Source organism: Orcinus orca, chromosome 1 (assembly GCF_937001465.1).
Source record: "Orcinus orca chromosome 1, mOrcOrc1.1, whole genome shotgun sequence".
In the NCBI taxonomy this organism is placed as follows: domain Eukaryota; kingdom Metazoa; phylum Chordata; class Mammalia; order Artiodactyla; family Delphinidae; genus Orcinus; species Orcinus orca.
The window spans coordinates 202503133-202522321 of record NC_064559.1 but is presented as its reverse complement, the minus strand read 5'-3'; the positions used below and the strand labels follow the sequence as shown (position 1 = coordinate 202522321).

At 40.3% G+C, this 19189-nt stretch overlaps 1 protein-coding gene across 10 annotated transcripts in view; it reads left to right on the top strand.

Moving 5' to 3' along the window:
- Positions 1-19189, top strand: part of PRDM2 (PR/SET domain 2) — a 117032-nt gene that overhangs the window by 33656 nt on the left and 64187 nt on the right. For 7 of the 10 annotated variants that reach the window (XR_007470854.1, XR_007470855.1, XM_012534035.3 and 4 more), the window contains 2 exons: positions 10584-10736; positions 14959-15085. Coding sequence is in view for 5 of the 10 variants with exons in the window: in XM_012534035.3 (XP_012389489.1) it covers positions 10584-10736; positions 14959-15085 (280 nt within the window). In the remaining 5 variants the exon portion in view is untranslated. Of the gene's footprint in view, positions 1-10583; positions 10737-14956; positions 15086-19189 lie in introns of those variants that run through there. The other 3 variants (XM_012534036.3, XM_049695961.1, XM_049695959.1) reach the window with 2 other exon arrangements.

Below are 19189 nucleotides of genomic sequence, written 5' to 3'. Positions count from 1 at the left end.
CCACAAAATTATCTTCCAAAATAAACAGCATTTTTAATTTTAGAAGTTTCCCAAGTGAAACCAACAAATATGCTCTACCAGGTTAGCGTTAATCCTAGTTAGGATATGTCAGGGAACCAGGAAATGCTTACTCTAGTTCTGTGTGTATCTAAGGTTGAACAAATGTCAGTAATAGTAAACCTAAGTTTATGGTACCTGTTTTACTCGACATAACAATTTGATATTGTTGGGCATATTGTATACATTATTAACAGTGCCTTTTGTAAATTAAGCTTCATTTGTATTGAAATTCATACAGAGTATGAATTCATAGTAGCTTGGTGAAAATTATAATGTGGAACCATTATGTATTAGAGATTCGATTTTTCCTATAAACTTGTTAGCATCCCACTGTTAATTTAAGATGCTTCTACTTATATACTGCCACAGTTTGGGAATCCTTATGACGTTGCCAATTCTTGTTAGTCAGGTTTAAACATTTAGTTCTTATCAAGGCTGGCTTTTCCTCCCTGCAATTAAAAAAAAAAAAATCTGGCTGTCATTCAGATAGTTTCAACTCTGAGGTATATAGTCCGTGCAGAAACCTTCAAGGCTTTTGCTGTGTTAAAATAAAAGTAGATATATATGACATACACATGTGGAGGTATGTATTTGGCAAAGTATAGGAAGTGTAAATTATAATGTACATATTTCTTATAAAGAAGAAAATAAAAATCCAGGTAAAATTTAGTGTTTCCCCATTAACTTATTCCAACCTTGGTCTTATCTTCAGAGTTGCAAGAGAACGCCCCCAATTAATGTAACAGAAACGGCTTATCATTAAAATCTCATCTTGGCATCTGTTCTTCCCATTAAAGCCCCTTAAGGCCAGTTTATCTTTTAGCAGCCTGGTCTTTTCCCTCAGCTAAAACTCCATTTTAAAGCTAATCTGAGAGAAAGTGTTAAATTGCTTTTCTTGAGCCCTTTATTAGCTAACGCAGTCTCAAGTCCTCTAAGTTTTCACTGAAAGCATTCTGTTAAATCAGAAATAACGAGAGAAACAGTGGAGTATCCTCAGGGTGAATGCACAAAACAGTCAGATTCTGGAAAGAGGAGAGCACTCTTTGGTCAGTTCCTGGTGGGGAATTGCTGGCAGGCTAAAGGCTGGACTTCATGTAATACTTCTCTCAACTACCCCCCTCCCCCCGAAAAAAACCAAAAAAACCAAAACGCACACACACGCAGTAAGCAATGTGCAGTATTCTAAAGCCACTTCTGGTAAAAAGCCTTTCACATTCACTTCCGTGGGGCTAAAATTGCTTCTGGTGAACAGAACTTTTGAATTGTTTGCATGTTTTAATAAGTCCTTTTTTAAAAAAATTAGTCTTTATTTTTTAGAGAGTTTAAGGTTCATAGGAAAATTGAGCAGAAAGTACAAAGAGTTTTGAAATCTCCCCCATGAGCCCTATACACACAACTTCCTCACTATCCACATTTCTACCAGAGTGGGACATTTGTTACAATTGACACACCATTATCACCCAGAGTCCATGGTTTATGTTATGGTCCACTTTTGGTGTTGTACCTTCTAATAAGTCCTTTTTAAATTATAAAGGTAATACATGCTCAACTGTAAAATAATATAAACAATACAGAAAACTATAAACAAGAAAGTAAAAATCACCAGTGAACATCATGGTGTGCATTCTTTTAGGTCTGCTTCTCTGTCCTGTTTTTTTTTTCTCTCACACACACTGGTACGTATACAAACACCATATATAGACATTTCATACAGTTGAGATCAAACAGTATATGTATGCAATTTTGTAACGTGCTTTTTTCTGTTAATATGTTATGGATGTGTCCATGTCAAATGCTTATCTACATCATTATTTCTTATATAGTACCTAGAATTCCATTGTATCCTTCCACTGTTTAACCAGTGGACATTTAAGTAGCTTTAATCTTTTCATGATATTAACAATTCTTCGGGAGGGAAGGATTGGGAGTTTGGGATTAGCAGATGCTAGTATAGGATGGATAAACAACAAGGTCCTACTGTAAAGCACAGGGAACTATATTCAATATCCTGTGATAAACCATAAGAGAAAAGAATATGAAAAAGAATACATAGATATGTATAACTGAATCACTTTGCTGTACAGCAGAAAACACAGCATTGTAAATCAACTATACTTCAATAAAATTAAAAAAAACAAACAATTCTTCAAAGAATGAAACTCACCGTATATACATTTTTGTTCACTTGTCTGGTTATCTTCTTAAGATAAATTCCTAGAAGTGTAATTGTTAAGTCAAAAGTTATGTACATTTTAATTTTTGGTAAATTTTCCTAACAGGCCTCCAAACGGATTGTACTAATTTATATAGCTACCAAGAGTAAATATTCCTTCCTATTCTTTTTTTGTTTTTTGGCCGTGCCAGACGGCATGTGGGATTTTAGTTCCCCAACCAGGGATTGAACCTGTGCCCCGTTCAGTGGAAGCGTGGAGTCCTAACCACTGGACTTCCGGGGAAGTCCCTTCCTAGCTCTTTAAAACCAGTACTGTTAATGTTTTTAATAGTTTCTTCCCCCCATTCTTATAGATGAAAACTGATAGTTCACTGCTTCCATTTGCATGTTATTCATTTAGGCAACAAATTTTGAGTCGGGTGGATGGAGGGAAGAAGTAGAATTGCATTTCAGCTAAAATTGATAGAGAAATTATTTCTCTATAATGAGAAGACTTTAATTTTTTCAGAAGTGAAAACTTTTTATCATTCACACTGTTATGATCAGATATTAACAAGTACATTTCATAATCTTTGCTATCTCAGCTCTTCTAATTTCAAATTATTTCTAATTTAAAAATGGAGGCAAGAAGATATGAGACTAGAGAAGTCAATCAGCTGATTCTACAGAACCTTTTTTCAGAAAGTACCACTCAGCTCTTACTGCTCCTTTCCAGCCTCTAAACCATGCCTAGTATGCTAGCAAAAGACCTAGATCACTAGGGAAATCCAACCTGCCACCTGTTTTTTTACAGTCGGAGAGCTAAGAATGGATTTTACGTTTTTAAGTAATTTTAAACAAAGATCAAATGTTTTGTGACATATGAAAATTATGTGAAACTTAAACTTCAGTTCATTAATAAAGTTTTGTTGGCACTCAGCATTCATTTGTTTACATATTACCTGTGGCTGCTTTTGCCCTGCAGTGGCCAAGTTGAGCAGTTGTGACAGAGACCATATGGCTTGTAAAACTGAAAATATTTTCTGGCCCTTTACAGAAAGTTTGCTGAGCCCTGGTCTCTGTGTGTGAAAAAGAGAAGCAGTGGGAGTGAGGTCATGTCTGGGGTCTTAGGTTTACTGTGAAGCTGTGTGGTTAATAGGAGTGCAAAGATTTGGAACTTGGTACTTAAAAGTGGGCTAGCCATAGATTTCATTGTCATAGAAACTGCTATACCTATCATATTCTTTCAGGAACTTCAGGAGGGTGAGGACGTTGAAGTGCAGAGAATTAAGCGACCTTTTTGAATGAGTTAACTTGTGCTTAGATTGGCAGCTTGGTATGGTGCAAGAAAAAAATTGTCTTTGAGAGTTTATTTACTTATTTAACCCCTCTTTGTGAATAAGCTCTTACCACGTGCTGGGCACTTTCCTCAATTCTGGAGCACTGAGCTTGGCATATAACATTTGTGGTATTGTATAGACTACTGACAGTACCCCATGGGGATTTTTGTTTGTGGAATGAAAGAATACTAGAAACACCCTAAATCTTTCCACAGATGAGAAATCTGAGATGAGTGCAGGTGACCTGCTTAATGTCTGAAACGGTTGGTTTTGGAGTTAGGTCTAGAGCCCAGATTTCTTGGTTGCCTATTCAGTGCTCTTCCCACCAACAGAGCCTAAAGATTATTACTCTTCTTTGTGTTGTGGACCCTTTTGAAAATCTCCCCAGAAAATATACAAATGCACATATATACACAACATTTTTTATGTGATTTCTAGGGTTATATGGAATTTTTAAACATCCGTCATCCAGAGTTAGAATTTCTAATTTAACAATGAGTTATTTCATTCATCCTGTGGAGGTTGATTGGGGGCCTACTTTGAACCTGTCAACATTTATTGAGCATCTGTTGTTGTGCGGGTTTCCAGAAATATTTGTGTGGTCGTAGGTATGAAACTTACTCAGAGTAGTTTCAAATGAGGGTCAAGGGTCAGGCAGTGTGGGGTTTTGGTAATGATGGCTCTGGGACTGGGCTTTGCAGGTTTGAGAGGCCCAGCTGTTTACTTTTCAAATTTGTATTTTAGAATCACCTATAGGTTGGCTTATGGTAGTAAAATGTGCTACCACCTATTAGATTTTTTATTTCCCTTATTCTAGAATCTTCAGAATATTTCAGATACAGTGATGCCTTTGAATAGCTCTTAAAAGAAGCCCTGGTTTTCTAAAGCAATCTGAAGAGTGAAGTGGTTGATACCAAAGATCCATTTTTGTCTATAGCTCTTGGAAAGTTACTTCTGTAGGGTGGTGTCTTATGGTCCTTAACAAGCCCTCTGGGCGTCTAATTCTGGAGCTCAAAAACAAATGGAATGTGAACAGACCAAGAAGGTGTAGTGTTTCCTAGGTAGCAGTGTTAATACAATTATTTATAACTTATAAAGACATAATTTTTATTAAATGTTTTCCTTGAAATGCTCTTATTCCAAAAGGTTATCCTTTTTTTTTTTTTTTCCTTTATCCTTACTTTTAAATGAGGATAACACGCTCCTCATAGATTTGTTTGGCTACAAATGAGATCATATATATGAAAATACTTGACATGGATGACTCTGGCTAAGTAAATATTAGTTGAACCTGAACATCAAAGAGAAACTCTTGAATGATCATGTAGAGGATAAAGACACTTTTTTAAAAAAAATGGTTGCATATTTAAAGATTACTGATCTTTATTTTTTGCTTAGAATTTCATTCTCTTCTAATGTTAGAGTATGGGCTGTAATTTGAACCAAGAAGTTAGAGTACTGTGTGGGGGGAAGTCCTGGAATCGACTTCTGAATGCACACCGAGTTATTATTTACTTATGGAAATGCATTGGGAGGTAAATGCCATGCAAGTTGGGCTAGTGGAGATGTGAACCTCCTGTCTCCCCTTTACTGCTTTTGTCAGTCTAAACACATGGAAATATAATTAGATGTTGTCTGTCTTCCAGGGACAGACAGGGAAAGTGGAAAATGATCATAATGTTGGAAATTCAACAAGCTAGATCCCCAGAGAAAAGAGATGAAAAGGGACCTCAGACAATATGACAAACCAGAGCCACTGGAATGGAGCTTGGACCTCCAGGAGAGGTTTCTGTGTCCATCAACAGTGTGTTAGAGCTCTAGGCTACATACAGGTGGAGGGGCAAGTCCAGAGAACAGCCAGCGGAAGGCTTTATTTCTGTAGACTCTAACTGTGGCGGGACCGGTTTGGATGAGTAAAACACTTACCTCAGAGTGAGGAGGTGCTCTGCCTTAATTCCTGGGAGTGATTTCTGTCAAAGAAGGTTGGTTACTGCAAGTTGAGAGTGGGTAAGGACCTCAGGCAAACAGTTGAGGGTTGGAATGATGATACATTCATGTTAATTGAATGAGGATTTTTTTTTTTAATTTGCAAATTTGAATTAATGCATGTATATTATAACAAGTAAATGATCAGTTAAAACCCTCACCCCCAACCCATGAGGTAATAATAACTATGTTTAACAGTTTGGTTCTTTACAGACCTTTCTCTGTCTGTCATGAGGGTATAATTTTGAATGTGCTTTTAAATTGGAGTGTGTGCTAAAATGTGAATTTAGATTATTTTTAGGGCTTTTGAAATGATTGGATTAAATTGAATTGAAATTGGGTGGTGTGAAAATTACATTCTGTTTGACAGTGAGTTAATACCTAGTCTTTGTTTAGTGGTAGGGGCGGAAAGGAGGTTAGGCCTGGATGACCCAGGGGAGGTTAAGGATGGGAGGAGGGGGTTGGAAAGAGAGAAAAATAGAAATGGAGCAGTAAATGCGGGAACCAGGTTTGAATCCTGGCTGTGACTCTCAGTGACTTCAGAGTTCTAGTAAAATTATCATCTTTCCCTAGTGTCCTCATGTGTAAAAGGGACTTAATAATATTTCATAGGGATCTTGTAAAGGTTAAATAAAATAACACGTAGAGCATCTAGCCCAGTGCTTGGCATAGAGGTGCTTCCCTTCCTTCAATTCTTTCTCTCCAAATAGGGAATTTCCATTTGAAAGTTAACTTGTAAAAATTTTTTTATAATAGTACATAATCAGGTACCCTTGCTTTGTTAAAAAGGACTGTTTATAGAGGAAAAATTATTGATTATATGGAAGTATTTCTCCTTGGGATCAAGTCAGCTGAGTATTTCTTAGTCATTATCAAGATTTGGAAATAGACTTGTTATGTATCATTGTTGAGTTTGAGCTGGGCTGGGAGTTTTACCTGCCTTTGCATTGTCTCTGCCCGAAAGGAAGGGATTCTAATTCTCCCTGTCTTTCCACTACCCGAGCCTCGTGGTGTTATGGTACATGTGCAGTCTAGTACTTTGTACTTACATTAAGCAAAATTCTGTCACATTTTAAAAGATAGGTTCTTTGTGTCAGTCACTGAAGTTAATTCTGATTGGAAACCAAAGTTTGACCAACTGAGGTAGGAATTGTATGAAAACACATTTTCATCCCAGTTCCTAATTACAAGGTTTGACTCTCAATAAAAGTGAGAAAGCTACATATATATTTTTAAAAATAAATTTGTTTATTTATATATTTATTTTTGGCTGTATTGGGTCTTCGTTTCTGTACGAGGGCTTTCTCTAGTTGTGGCAAGCGGGGGCCACTCTTCATTGCGATGCGCGGGCCTCTCACTGTCACGGCCTCTCTTGTTGGGGAGCACAGGCTCCAGACGTGCAGGCTCAGTAGTTGTGGCTCATGGGCCCAGTTGCTCCGTGGCATGTGGGATCTTCCCAGACCATGGCTCGAACCCGTGTCCCCTGCATCGGCAGGCAGACTCTCAACCACTGCGCCACCGGGGAAGCCCAAAGCTACATATTTTTTAAAAACTTTGTATGTGTGATGATGATGATGGGAAGAGGATGGGGGGTGTGAGCCTAGCATTCAGCAGATCTTGGCTGCCTTCCTTCAGACTTGGGTTTTCATTCATTCTCCCCACCCTCTTCCCCTTTTTTACTTAGAGATTATACTAAATCAGTGGAGGAAAGGTAGAAAATTCAGGTGAGCAGAAGAAAATAAAAATTATGAATAAATCCCACTTCTCCGAGAAAACCATTATTAACATAGTCACGTATTTAAGTTTCAGATTATTTTTCTCTTCATATATTAATGTTTAAAACAAAAATGGTATCATCTAAGCCATACTTTATATAAATGGCTTTATTCAGTCATCAGTGTATTATGACTTTTATACTGATAAGTATATTTCCACAACTTCTGGTTATCTTTGTTTTCTCCTAATTATAGAGATAATGTGTATTTACTGAAAAAATTCTTAAGGAATACAAAGATAACAGAAGATACAGGTTTCCACATGAGTCAGTCATTCACACACAGTATTTGTTAAGGTCTGCTTAGTATTCCACTGTATGACTGGATTGTCATACTGAACTAATCTGTGGTGGTCTCCATTTAGCAATGAATTAGAAACAGTCTGTAGTAAACCACGCTGCTGTGAACATCTTCGTACATACATCATGGTATGATTGCCCAGTCATCTCATGAGAATAAATTCCTACAAGTGTATATGCTGGTTAAAGTGTGTGTACATTTTAAAGTTCTTTGGTCAGTATTTCTTAATTCCATCCAGAAAAAATTAAACCAGTTTATTCTCTGATTAGCGTTTTGGGGGAATGTCTGCTTTCTAATGCTGTTTTTTGGGGGTTTTTTTTCCCTTTAAAAAACAATTTTTGCCAGTTTGACAGGTAAAAACATTACTTAATTTGGAGTTATTTTTGATTATTAGGTAAATTTAATTTTTTTTCTGTGAGGTTTTGGCCATGCGTATTCCTTTGTGAATTACTTGTTTGCACGTTGTAAAAAAATTGAATTGTTCATCTTTTTATATAAAACTAAGTATTTTAGTTTAAGCATGACTTAGTAGATGCCTTAGTCTCTTTTGTAACAAAACGAGCTGTACATAAATACTTCGCTCAAGTGGAACACCTTGCTCTTTGCAAAGGTCTTCATTGACCTGGGAGCCAGGAAATGTCGGCACAGCCTTATTATTATTCTCCAGTTGGCCTATAGACTCTTGATGCCTCTCTCCAGCTGCCTTTAACTGTGTGGGATTTTCCAGCACCATCTCTGCGTTTGTCTGTAGCTGTGTCAATATATGCGTGGGGAGTGAGTGGTACTCTGCTGTCTATGGTAATAAATCCAAACAAGACTTCTTATTCCTAAGTTAATAAAAAGTAACTAATATGGACTGTTAAAAGACCAACTGACTACTCCATTTTCCTTATTTTATCATGCTGGCAAACAGGGCAAAAATATCTCTTAAACATTTTAATGTAAAATAGCTTAAGTTATTTTGGTGTGTAAAGTTTAAATTTTGTATTGTGATTCTGTGTCTTCCTAACATACCACGTGGGGCTGCACTTTCTCTTTGTTTTAAAGGGAGAGGAGCGTGTCAGGCATGCTCGCATGTGTACAGGCTGAGGGTGAGTGTGACAGTGAGTTTGAAAAGGAGTGAAGTGTGACATGGATAACCTCTTATTAGAATGGTGCAGTTAGGTGTTTTAGTAAACAGCCAGTTTTTGAATAAACTCACTGTGGGTGCTTACGGGCTAGTGAAAATATTGACACTTCGTGGTGACTAAATAGAGTAACCACAAAGCACTTTCTAGCATGGCACCTGTCACATAGTAGGTGCTCATTAAATGATGACAGTTATACGTTCGTATATCATTTCATTAATTTCATAGTTATTTATTGAGAGCCTACTCTCTGCCAGGCACTGGTCAGGGTGTTGGAGGTACTGCAGTGAATGAAAAGACTGAAATGTCTTCTCATGGAGCTAATACTCTGGTGTGGGGAGATAGTCACTAAATAAGTAAGTAAGTAGATGATCCCACACTTTAAAAGAGCACAAGTACCATGAAGAAAAATAAATCGGGGAGATGACTGGAGGTGCTGATGGGAAGCGAAGGATTCACAGCTTTAGCTAGGGTGGTCGAGGAAGGCACTGTTACGTAGAGGTCAAGCAGAGCTGGGATTAAGCCCATCTTTACTACTGATTAAGTGAGTGACTTTGGGAAAGGTATTTAATCTTTGATCCTTAATTTCCACGTTACAAAAAGGGATAATAATGAACCTGATGCATAAGGTTAAATGAGATAATACAGAAAGCATGTAGCGGTATGTCAGATATCTAACTCGCAGCAGGAAGAAAGTGTTGTTCGTGGCTAGGAAGGTGGGCACTGCCCTGGCAGTCACAGGCTGGGAGACACAGGCCTGCCCAGAGGAGCCGAGAGTGGGGGCTTTGTTCCTGCAGGAAAGCTGCCGCAAACAGCAGTGTTTAATGTGGGCAGGAGAGAAAAGAAGAAATGAGTGGCGGGAGTCTTGGCTGTGTATGTGTAGGGAAAACACAGAAGCATCAAGATTCTCTCCTTTCTTCCAAAAGCGAAAGTAAAAGACTCATTCCTTTTGCTTTGTTTTTGACAGGACTGTCACCAATTGATTCTGCAGTTCTATTTCAGTGCCTAATCAAGTGTTTTACAGTCTAATTTTGGGGAAGTAAAATCTAGATAAATGGATGTATGTATATACAAAGAAAGTTAACAATAGCTGCTCAGTAGATTGTCTTTAAGATGAAGGACTGAATGCTGGAAGCATCTGGCAGGAGGAATTCACTGAGAGAGGATGATCAGGGGAAGCTTCTTGCAAGAGTAGAGTTGATCTGACTCCTCAAAGAGGGGTCGGGTTTTTGGTCTTGTTTCGGAAGGACACCGATATTCCCTGCTCTGGATAGAGAAGGTTTTAAGGTCAGCGGAGTTTGCAAAAGCATCATACCCTGTCACCCACGTGGAGGTTCACACCGCATGTTCACTTACTGAAGTTTCTGTCAGCCCTGCAGTAAAGGCAGTAAAGGCACCTGCTGAGCTGTGAGCCCCAGCAGGACTGGGCCTCCACACTCTGACTTGCAGAGCAGCCCAGAAAGCTCAGGGCATCCGGGTGCTGTGGAGCACCGCTGCGGGCTCACTCTTCCTCTGTTACCCTGAAGGGAGTAGAGCTGTCACTTGTCTTTGTGTACGTATTTGCGAAGCATTTGGAGATCATCAAGTGCATTTCCTTATAGCACTTGAAGTTTAGGAGAAAAAAATTACACCCAAATAGAAAAATAACTAATGAGGATTATACAATTTTGGATCTCAGTTTTCATCTTTATTTTCCTTTTTTCTGTTGCTTATTTATTTTGTTTCCGTGAAATGCTTTTATAGAGTATTTGCGTATAATGAGCAAGAACTGTCTTAGAAGTTGAAAATGGAAACCTTTAAACGATATTTTATTTTAACAAAATGTGTTTTTCCCCCTCCCAAGGTCTATTACCCAAATTTGGGGTGGATGTGCATTGATGCCACCGATCCAGAGAAGGGGAACTGGCTGCGCTATGTGAATTGGGCTTGCTCGGGAGAAGAGCAAAATTTATTTCCACTGGAAATCAACAGGGCCATTTACTATAAAACTTTAAAGGTAAGAGTGTTAGAATTAGCCTGCCGGTAGTTACTCGGCATGCGTTTCTGCAAATGCCGTCCTCAGTTGTGACCGTCGGGAGTGAATTTGAAGACCTTGAAAGGGTTCTATTTGAAAGTGGTTCATCAACACAGTGAAAGGTCTGTGTTTTAAATATACAGTTGCCACTGCTTCGTGTGAGGAAGGGCACTAAAGCAGGAAGATCGTGTTGAGTAATTACGTACGGCGTCTTTATAGGTACTGATGAGTTAAGCATGTGGCAGCTGCTTCCCTCCTCTTAAGACACAGATGCATTGGGCACTGTCTGACTGGCCAGTTTATCTAACTGTAAGAAACTCTCAATAGTTCTGGCGGTTCTGTGTTAACTGAAAACACATTCTTAGTCTTCAGTATAGTGTAGCTTTGGATTAGCTTTTCTTTTCCCTAAATTTTATTCAGAATGGAAATTACACAGAACATGTTTCTTACTTCTGCCAAATTTTTATTTGGAGACATTAATTGTTGAGGAAAATCAACAAGTAATGTAAAGAAGAGGAAAATCATGTTTTAGAGTTTGTGGTGAGGTCAGAGGTCACTGAGTACATTCAGGGAAGTTAGAATTAGGAAGCGTTGTTCTACCTGCAACAAGCAAGCCCGCATCTGTCTCCCTCGTTTTCACGTTCTCCTGGAAGGCAAATCTGCACTCATCCTGCAGGGAAATGTTCTCTCAGGCAGAGTCTTGAGGCTCAAAGATAGATGATTGTTGCGTTTTGCTTTTTGGAATAGGTATATTTGCCAAAGTTGCTGTAAGGCAGATTTTTCCTTATTCACTTACTTCCATTAAAAATGTCATAGACTGGGGGACAGTCCATGAAAAAAATTATCTCCATGTAGGTGAAAACTCTTGATGAACAAACATTTAAGATGATGGTCAGCTTTGTAGCATGCTGAGTTTTGCCTGTGTGTAGCACTAGGACTTTTGGAAGTTAGCTTACAGCTGTTTAACTTTCCTTTGTATTTTTCCCTGTCATCTTTAGGCAGTTGGATTGCCCTTTACCTCATATAAACCCACGTCCTTGCTTTCAATTCCTGTAGGAAATATCTTTTTTTGTGGTACTTCTTCATTTAAAACTTCTATAACCTTCTTCCTGCTGGATTGTAATAGCATGATTTTCTGGTAGGCATTACTGTACAATTTTGTTACACTGGAGTTGGAAATTGGATTCAAAATTTGATTCAATAATTCATTCTGTTCTCAAATTAATTTAAAGTGAGAGTTACATCTGGTTGAATCAGTGAGGCAGAATTCTGGTGGAGATGAAGTACCAGCGAGGGGATGCATATGAGACAACTGAGGGAGTAGGAATGAGGTTCCAGGGCAGAGGAAGCCCAGGGAGATACTGGGGCACTTGGCAGTTCTTTCATCAGACTTCAAGTTATGATGTGTTCATCTCTGATAGCAAAGCCGAGAACCATTGAGAAGCAAGAGAGAATAGTGTTTGGGAGTGAACTCTGGAGCCAGACCCCTGGATTAAATCCTGGCTTGCTGTGTGACCCAAGGCAAGCATTGTGATTTTACTAGCTGTGTAAATTTAGGCAAGTCACTTTCCTGTGCCTCAGTTTCCTTATTTGTAAGATACAGATAATTATAGTGTCGACCTCATATGGTTATCATGGGTGATTGTGGGTAGATTTCTAGCACCTAATAAGTGCTACATAAATGATAGCTGTTATTTTTGGCAAGGCAGTGTAGTGTCATGGTTAGGATTGGGGACTCCGGAGCAGACTGCCTTGTGAGCAAATTTTGGCTTCGAGATGTGTGACCATGAGAAGTTACTTACACCCTCTGTCTTAGTTTTCTCATCTGTAAAAATGGAGGTAATAGTAAAAATTAATAATACAGTTGTGAAAATTAAACAAACCAATATGTGTAAGATTCTGTGAAGAGTTCCTAGTCTAACCTAAGTACTCAAAGTATTAACTAGCTATACTACTACTGTTATTTTTACCTTTCTTTGTTGGAAGTAACATAGCTCTGATCTTTGCAGACCTCCCCCAATCCTGACCTTTGATGTTTGCTCAAGTATGCATAAGGCCTTTCAGATTCCTTACTTGTGATTATATTCTTCTAGATTAAGCTTTCTGTGGGTTAGGTTTTGTAAATAAATTACATGTGATGTTCTGTATCACCTTCTCACCTGTAATCTAGGTAATCACCTGGTTTTGTTTGTAATATGATTAAAAACTGTTTTAAATTCCTGAAGGTTAATTGTTAGCTTGCTCTCCATTCATTCATCTATTTATTAGTTCAGCAAATACTGAGTGTCTACTATGTACCAGGTATTCTCCTATAGTAGTGAACAGAACAGACAAGGTCTCTGGTCTCATGGAGCTTCCATTTTATGGGGGAGGTGGCAGATAATAAACAAGTGAACAAGTAAACAAAATAATTTCAGATAGTGATAAGTGCACTGAAGACAATAAAATGTGATAGATTGTCTAGGTAGGGGGAGGGCTGCTGTAGCTCTGGTAGGTCAGGGAAGACAAGACATGGGGACACCTCTTCCCTTCCCCCACTGGCATGGGAAGGAGCCAGCCACTCGAAGATCTCTGCTGGAAGAGCAGTTCAGGAAGCAAAGGTATTGAAGTGGGAATAAGCTAGATTTTTGGGGTTTTTTTGTTTGTTTTTTTCTTTTTTTTTTTTTAAAGGAATAGAACAAAGGCTGGTTTGGCTAGAGCAAGGAGAGGCGGTGAATGGGGCTGGTAAGGTGGGCAGGGGCCAGATCGGGGGGCCTACTGGCCTGTAGGGAAACGTATGAGTTTTACTCTTCAGTTCACCCATTTGAGAATTGAAGTTGTCTGACCTGTGACTTTTAAAAGATCATGCTGGGGGATAGATGGTAGGTGGGTAAGCGTGGAGTGCTTTGTGTGTTCTCATACTTCTGGAGTATTCCTCTTAATTTGACCTAGTGTCATATGCCTCATATCAGGAGGCATATGATGTTGACTTGTCTTATAAAGATACTGTTTTTCTCTTTGTCATTAATAAGTGTTTTATGGGGAGATATTTCGAGACCATGCAAATATTTTGTTATTCCTCAAACTTTAATCTACTAGTTTTAGCATCCATTGGTGATTCTTGCCTGAATCAATTATTAATCTGTGATGATTGTCTAGTTGTGATTTTCTAATTCCATTATTTCTTTTTCATTGATTAGTTGGGATCTACTATAGGAAGAGCTCTCCTTATTTATTTACCTGTCCGTTCATTCATTCATTTCTTCATTCATTCATACCAGTATGGACTCATGGATTTTTATTTTATTCACTGGGTTTTAGGTGGAATTTTACTTGTGTTCATACTCTTGGAACTTTTTGAACAGATGAGTCATTGTGAGAGAAACCAATAAGTCATTTCCTTCAGTGTTACTTAGGAGTGTAATCTTTCCACTCAGTATATTTTTTCTTCACTATCTTGTTCTCTAGGCATAATCAGCATGGTGGTGGTGTACATGACTGTTAAGAATTCATGTTTTAGGAGCATGACACGTGAGGTATTTTTAGGCATTTCTTTCTAAATTTAAAAGTTGTCTTGTAGACTCAAGGTGTAGTACAGAGGGCAAGGCAGTGAATTCTCCAAGGACCGGAGCAGGTTGGCAGCAGCGCAGAGACAATACACTGCCAGGACGCTCGGGTCCTCAGCACCGCCTTTTCTTTTAGCATTTCCGTGATATAATTAGCGGTGCATTATAAATGTGCACTGGCATGTAGGTCTTATCATGCTTAACTTGCTCTTGGACTCTGAAACCTGCGCTGATAATTAGCTTTCATCACGTCTTCCAAACTGCCAGGGTGTTTTAAATTATGCTTTAATTTTCTCATCAGCTTAGGTTTCGTGGACATTGTGGTTCCGTGGCATATTTTTCCTTCTGCGTGGTTAGTTGTGAGGCTTCCAACAGTAAGATTCCGGAACATATGGCAGTTTTAAGTTTAAAGCGATCCTATCAGATCCCGACATCCACCGGACGGACTCCGGGGAGGAGGCGGCCGGGAAGTGAGGTCCTCCCTCCAGCAGAGGGTCCCTTCCCGCGTCGTCCGGCCCGCGGCCGCCGAGGCGGAGGAGCTCTTCCTGCCGGGCTGGCCTCGGGCGGCCCGGCTGGGAGCGCCGCCCGCCTGCCCCGCCCCGCCCCGCCAACAACCGTCGCTCTGATTGGCCCGGCGCCTGTCTCTTCTCTCCCCGCAGCCAATCGCGCCGGGCGAGGAGCTCCTGGTCTGGTACAATGGGGAAGACAACCCCGAGATAGCAGCTGCGATTGAGGAAGAGCGAGCCAGCGCCCGGAGCAAGCGGAGCTCCCCGAAAAGCAGGAAAGGTAGGAGCCCGCTGCCGCCCCTGCTCCCCGCGGCTGCCCGGTCCGGGCCGAATCGGGGCTCGGGCAGCACCCGCAGCTCACAGTGACCTTTTCCGGACCTGGTGCCAAGCCTTCCCCGCGCCCCCCACCCCCCCCCCCCGTGCAGTTCCCCCCCTCCCCCCCGGCGCTGCTGAATCACGGCGCCGGACGCCGCGCTCGAGCTCTTTTCTAACTTGGGGTGGAGGAGCCGGGCGCGGAAAAGTGAGCGGACGCGCACCGCGAGGGGCCCGAGGCCAGTTGTCACTTCCCTTGTCCACAGCGCAGGTCTCTGGACTTGCGGGTGGGAGCGGCGGTCGGTCTCTCCAGAGCCGTACACTGCACGCCCGGTATATTCTTAGTTTTTTGTGCTGTTCGCCAGCAACGCGTCATAAAATGTGTTCCGAGAGTGACATTTCCAGCTCCGCAGATTCGGCGGCCTCGTGTCCATCCGCCCGGACTGTGCGGGAGGGCCGGACGCGCTGCGGCCGATGCACTGGCCTCCCGGGGCAGGGAGAGCCGGCCGGGCCGTACACTGCCGCTACGGCCGGGCCGGGCCCTGCCATCCGGCCGCCCCACTCCTCCCCGGGCCGGGCCCTGGGCCACTCCACGCCACTCAAGACTGCGCTGCACACGATTGCAACACTCGCGGCTGGCGAAGGTTTCAGCGCAGACCTTTTTGAAATTAGGCCATTAACAAAATGGAAGTTGAACGGTGTGCTGTTACTTTTGACTCAACTCCAACAGTTTTATTTTGTTTAATAATGTTTTCAAACAAAAGGTGAAGTGTAGTCACACTTACAGAAGGCAGGGGATAATTTCTGGGAGGAAGATAGTTTGGTTGGATATATCATATTTCCAGCTGGCATTCTCCACGTTGTTTGTTTTGTTTTTTTTCTTTTAATGAAGAATTTCAATATTAATCAGTGAATCTTTCGTAGAGCCCTGTTTGAATATATGCCAAGGCGAGGGGTATGGTAGTTTCTTACTAATATAAATCTCCTTTTTTTTTTTTTTTTTTTGCCCGCCCTAAGTCTTAAATAAATGTTTGTAGCCATCTGAACTTGAGTCCAGCCTTTACTTAGAACACTGCAAAGTGAATTGTGGCAGTCATACTGTAAATAAAATCATAATGTAAACTTGACTTTGGAAAAATGTAAAAGTAACATTTAAAAATGTAGACGAGAAGTTAAAAAAGTCTATTCTGATTTTTCCATTACATATTCTTTGTATTTTACGGTATAATCAATAACCCATCCAAGGGAGTTTGTTAGGCCTTTTACTGAATACATGTTCGCTGTTTATCTAACTCGATTTCGTCAGTTTTAGGTCATTAAATGCTTTGATCATGAATCAGATGATCAGGGTCTAGAAAATTGCCAGGTGTTTTTTGTTTGTTTGCTTTTGTTGTTGTTTACTGTTTTGAGGTTTGAGATTTTTGTTGCTGTTAGGCTTAGCGCATAATTGTTTGCAAACTCTTCACATAATTCAAATTGTTCCTTTATTTAGTGTTCACTTTGTGTATAACTAATGTCACCAGCCTTTCTAGGTAAGCTGTGATTTGCAGGGGCCGGAGTTTGGAGGGCAGCGGATCTTTACTCTGTTACTAAGCATAACTAACTCATGTATTTAAATATAGTCATAGGTTAATAGCAACTTCATCCTAATGCTTTTCTCTGTTCAGCGTACTTTGCTGTGCATGCTTAGAACATTTCATAGATTTTTATTTATTCCTTAATTTTTTTTTTTATTTGAATGTGGGGGAAAAAACTGAAAATAAGTTTTATTAGTGGTACATGAACTTACACATCTTCATTTTTATACCTGCCCATATTGCTGGGTTTTTGCATTGAGTTAAGTAGTTCATATTTCTTATTATCCTGTTATTTATAACTACTCCGAGCTGTGTATAACCGACTGAATCTTAAGTTTTAGTTAAAATACTTATGTGAGGCTCCCTCTCGGAACTTAACAGTCTGTTTTGAATAGCTTACTGGTAAGGAGCTGTGTTTGCTCTTTATGATCTAAAGTTTAAATAGTCAAACCTTTTTTGTTTTTAAATTAAGTACTCTGTGAAAGCTAATTTATAGCTTACAAAGACCTGAAATGGAGAACTTTTTATGTTAACTTGGTTCTATTTAGGTCTTACGTGTGACCTCAGACATTTAAATATCTTTTCAGGCAGTGATGTCAGAGAATAAATCAAGATAAATTTCATTCAGTAGCAATATTAACTTAGTATTTCTGAAAGCCAGATGTTGAAGACATGCAGCTGACAGGTAGATTGACAGTGGACCTAACTTCATTTTGGTTAGGAGGCAGGCAGAGAGAAACAAAGGGCTGAATTCTTCATAGTTCTGGGCCTCTGATCCTTTGCATGACAGCTGCTGTGCCTACAGCTGTGCATTGCATGTGGTGCCTTTCAGAATTCATCAGATCGCTGGTGGATCATGCGGCGTGTTCTGGGCAGTGGAAAGCCCTGATTCCTTTGCATACAAAGTGGCCCCTCCTCTTCTCTCTCCCTATCTGTCTCTGTCTCTCTGCCTCTCTCTGTCTCTCAGTCATTCATTGAACTAATGTTTGTTAAGCCCCTGCCATGTGCCAGGCGCTCTGCTAGGTCGTACAGGACAATGGTGAGCAAAAAAGCAGCAGTAACTTTTCTCCTGGCGCCTGTAGTCTAGTGGGGGAGACAAACATTAAATCAGTAAGTTACTGATCGGGGCCTAGATGGTTGGCATGGAACAGGCCCTCAATAAATAATTTGTTGATTGGCAAACAAAGACTCATGCAAACCTGCAATGAAGGAAGAGAACACAGTGCTGTGAGAACACAGTTCATATTGTCTCTGACCGGGGAGCATGCGGTTTTGCCAGTGGCCAAAGGTGTTCATATGTTAGGCATTTTGAACTAGAATTCTGGATTCTCACCTTTGTAATTCAGCCTAACTTCTTACATGTCTGCGCAGCCCCTGTAATGAGATTGAGCGTGAGAAGTTCCTTGGATGGGACAGATTAAACTTTCTAGGTAGAGAGGAAGGGAGGGTTTTCAGTGTTGGGTTTTCAATATTTCACTGAAATATTCGTATTTAATCCACGGGAAGATTGTGATCTGAACATAGAAAGGCCAAATCGTCTTGATTTCTGTTGAATTTGCTTGTTAGCAGTAAATGACTGTTGGCAAATGTTCTTTTAAAATATAGACTGTAATAGAATGTTGTTGCCCTGCTCTCTCTTGGCTACATAAGAACCTTACCCAGAGTTCTTTTTACTCTAAAGCAGCAGCAGTGTCTTGATGCACATGGGCTTAGTGGAAGGAATGAAAAACGTGGGACTCTTGGGCTTTTACCAGGTGTATGGCTGGGCAAATCATGTCACTTTGAATGGGGGTGCAGTTTCCATAGCTTTAAAAGTAGGTGTCATAACATGGAATGGTCCTTGTGCTATATACCCAACCTCACTGGGTTGCTGTCAAGAGCAGGAGAGATAATAATAAGGAACATCTCTGTGCAGCATGTGGGTCCGTGGTACCTGTAAGTGCCACTGACAGAATGTGGTTGATGGTTGGCTACCTATGTGATTCTTGCAGAGGAGCTACTGAGCTTGTGAGTCAGTTAATCAGTCAGTATTTATGGAGCACTTGTATTAGCTCTAAGGAAGCAGTGGGTCCTCCCTCTCCCTTCCCGTGGCGGGGCCTCACTGTAGGCTGCTTCTCTCTTACTTTAGGCCTACTTCTAACCTGTTGACTTTCCTGTCTATAGCAAATTAGGAGGAGGAAATTAGAAGAGTTATTTGTAGCAGCAAGTAGTTTTATAGCTAATAGCCAGACAGTTAAGAAGACAAAGTTTGTAACAGAAACAGTAACGAGCTATAAAGAGCACAGTGCCGTGAGATCCCTTAACAGGTTCACATAATCTTTTCTAAAAGCTGTAAATAGTCCCTGAGATCAACTAGTTTTTAGTATTTATCTAAGGTGACTTTTAGTCACCACAGAACAGTTAAATTATAACCAGTTTAAAAAGGAAATAGTTCATGTTTCCATAATTAAAATTGTTCACATAAAAAACCTGGAGATATCCACCCCCCATCCCCC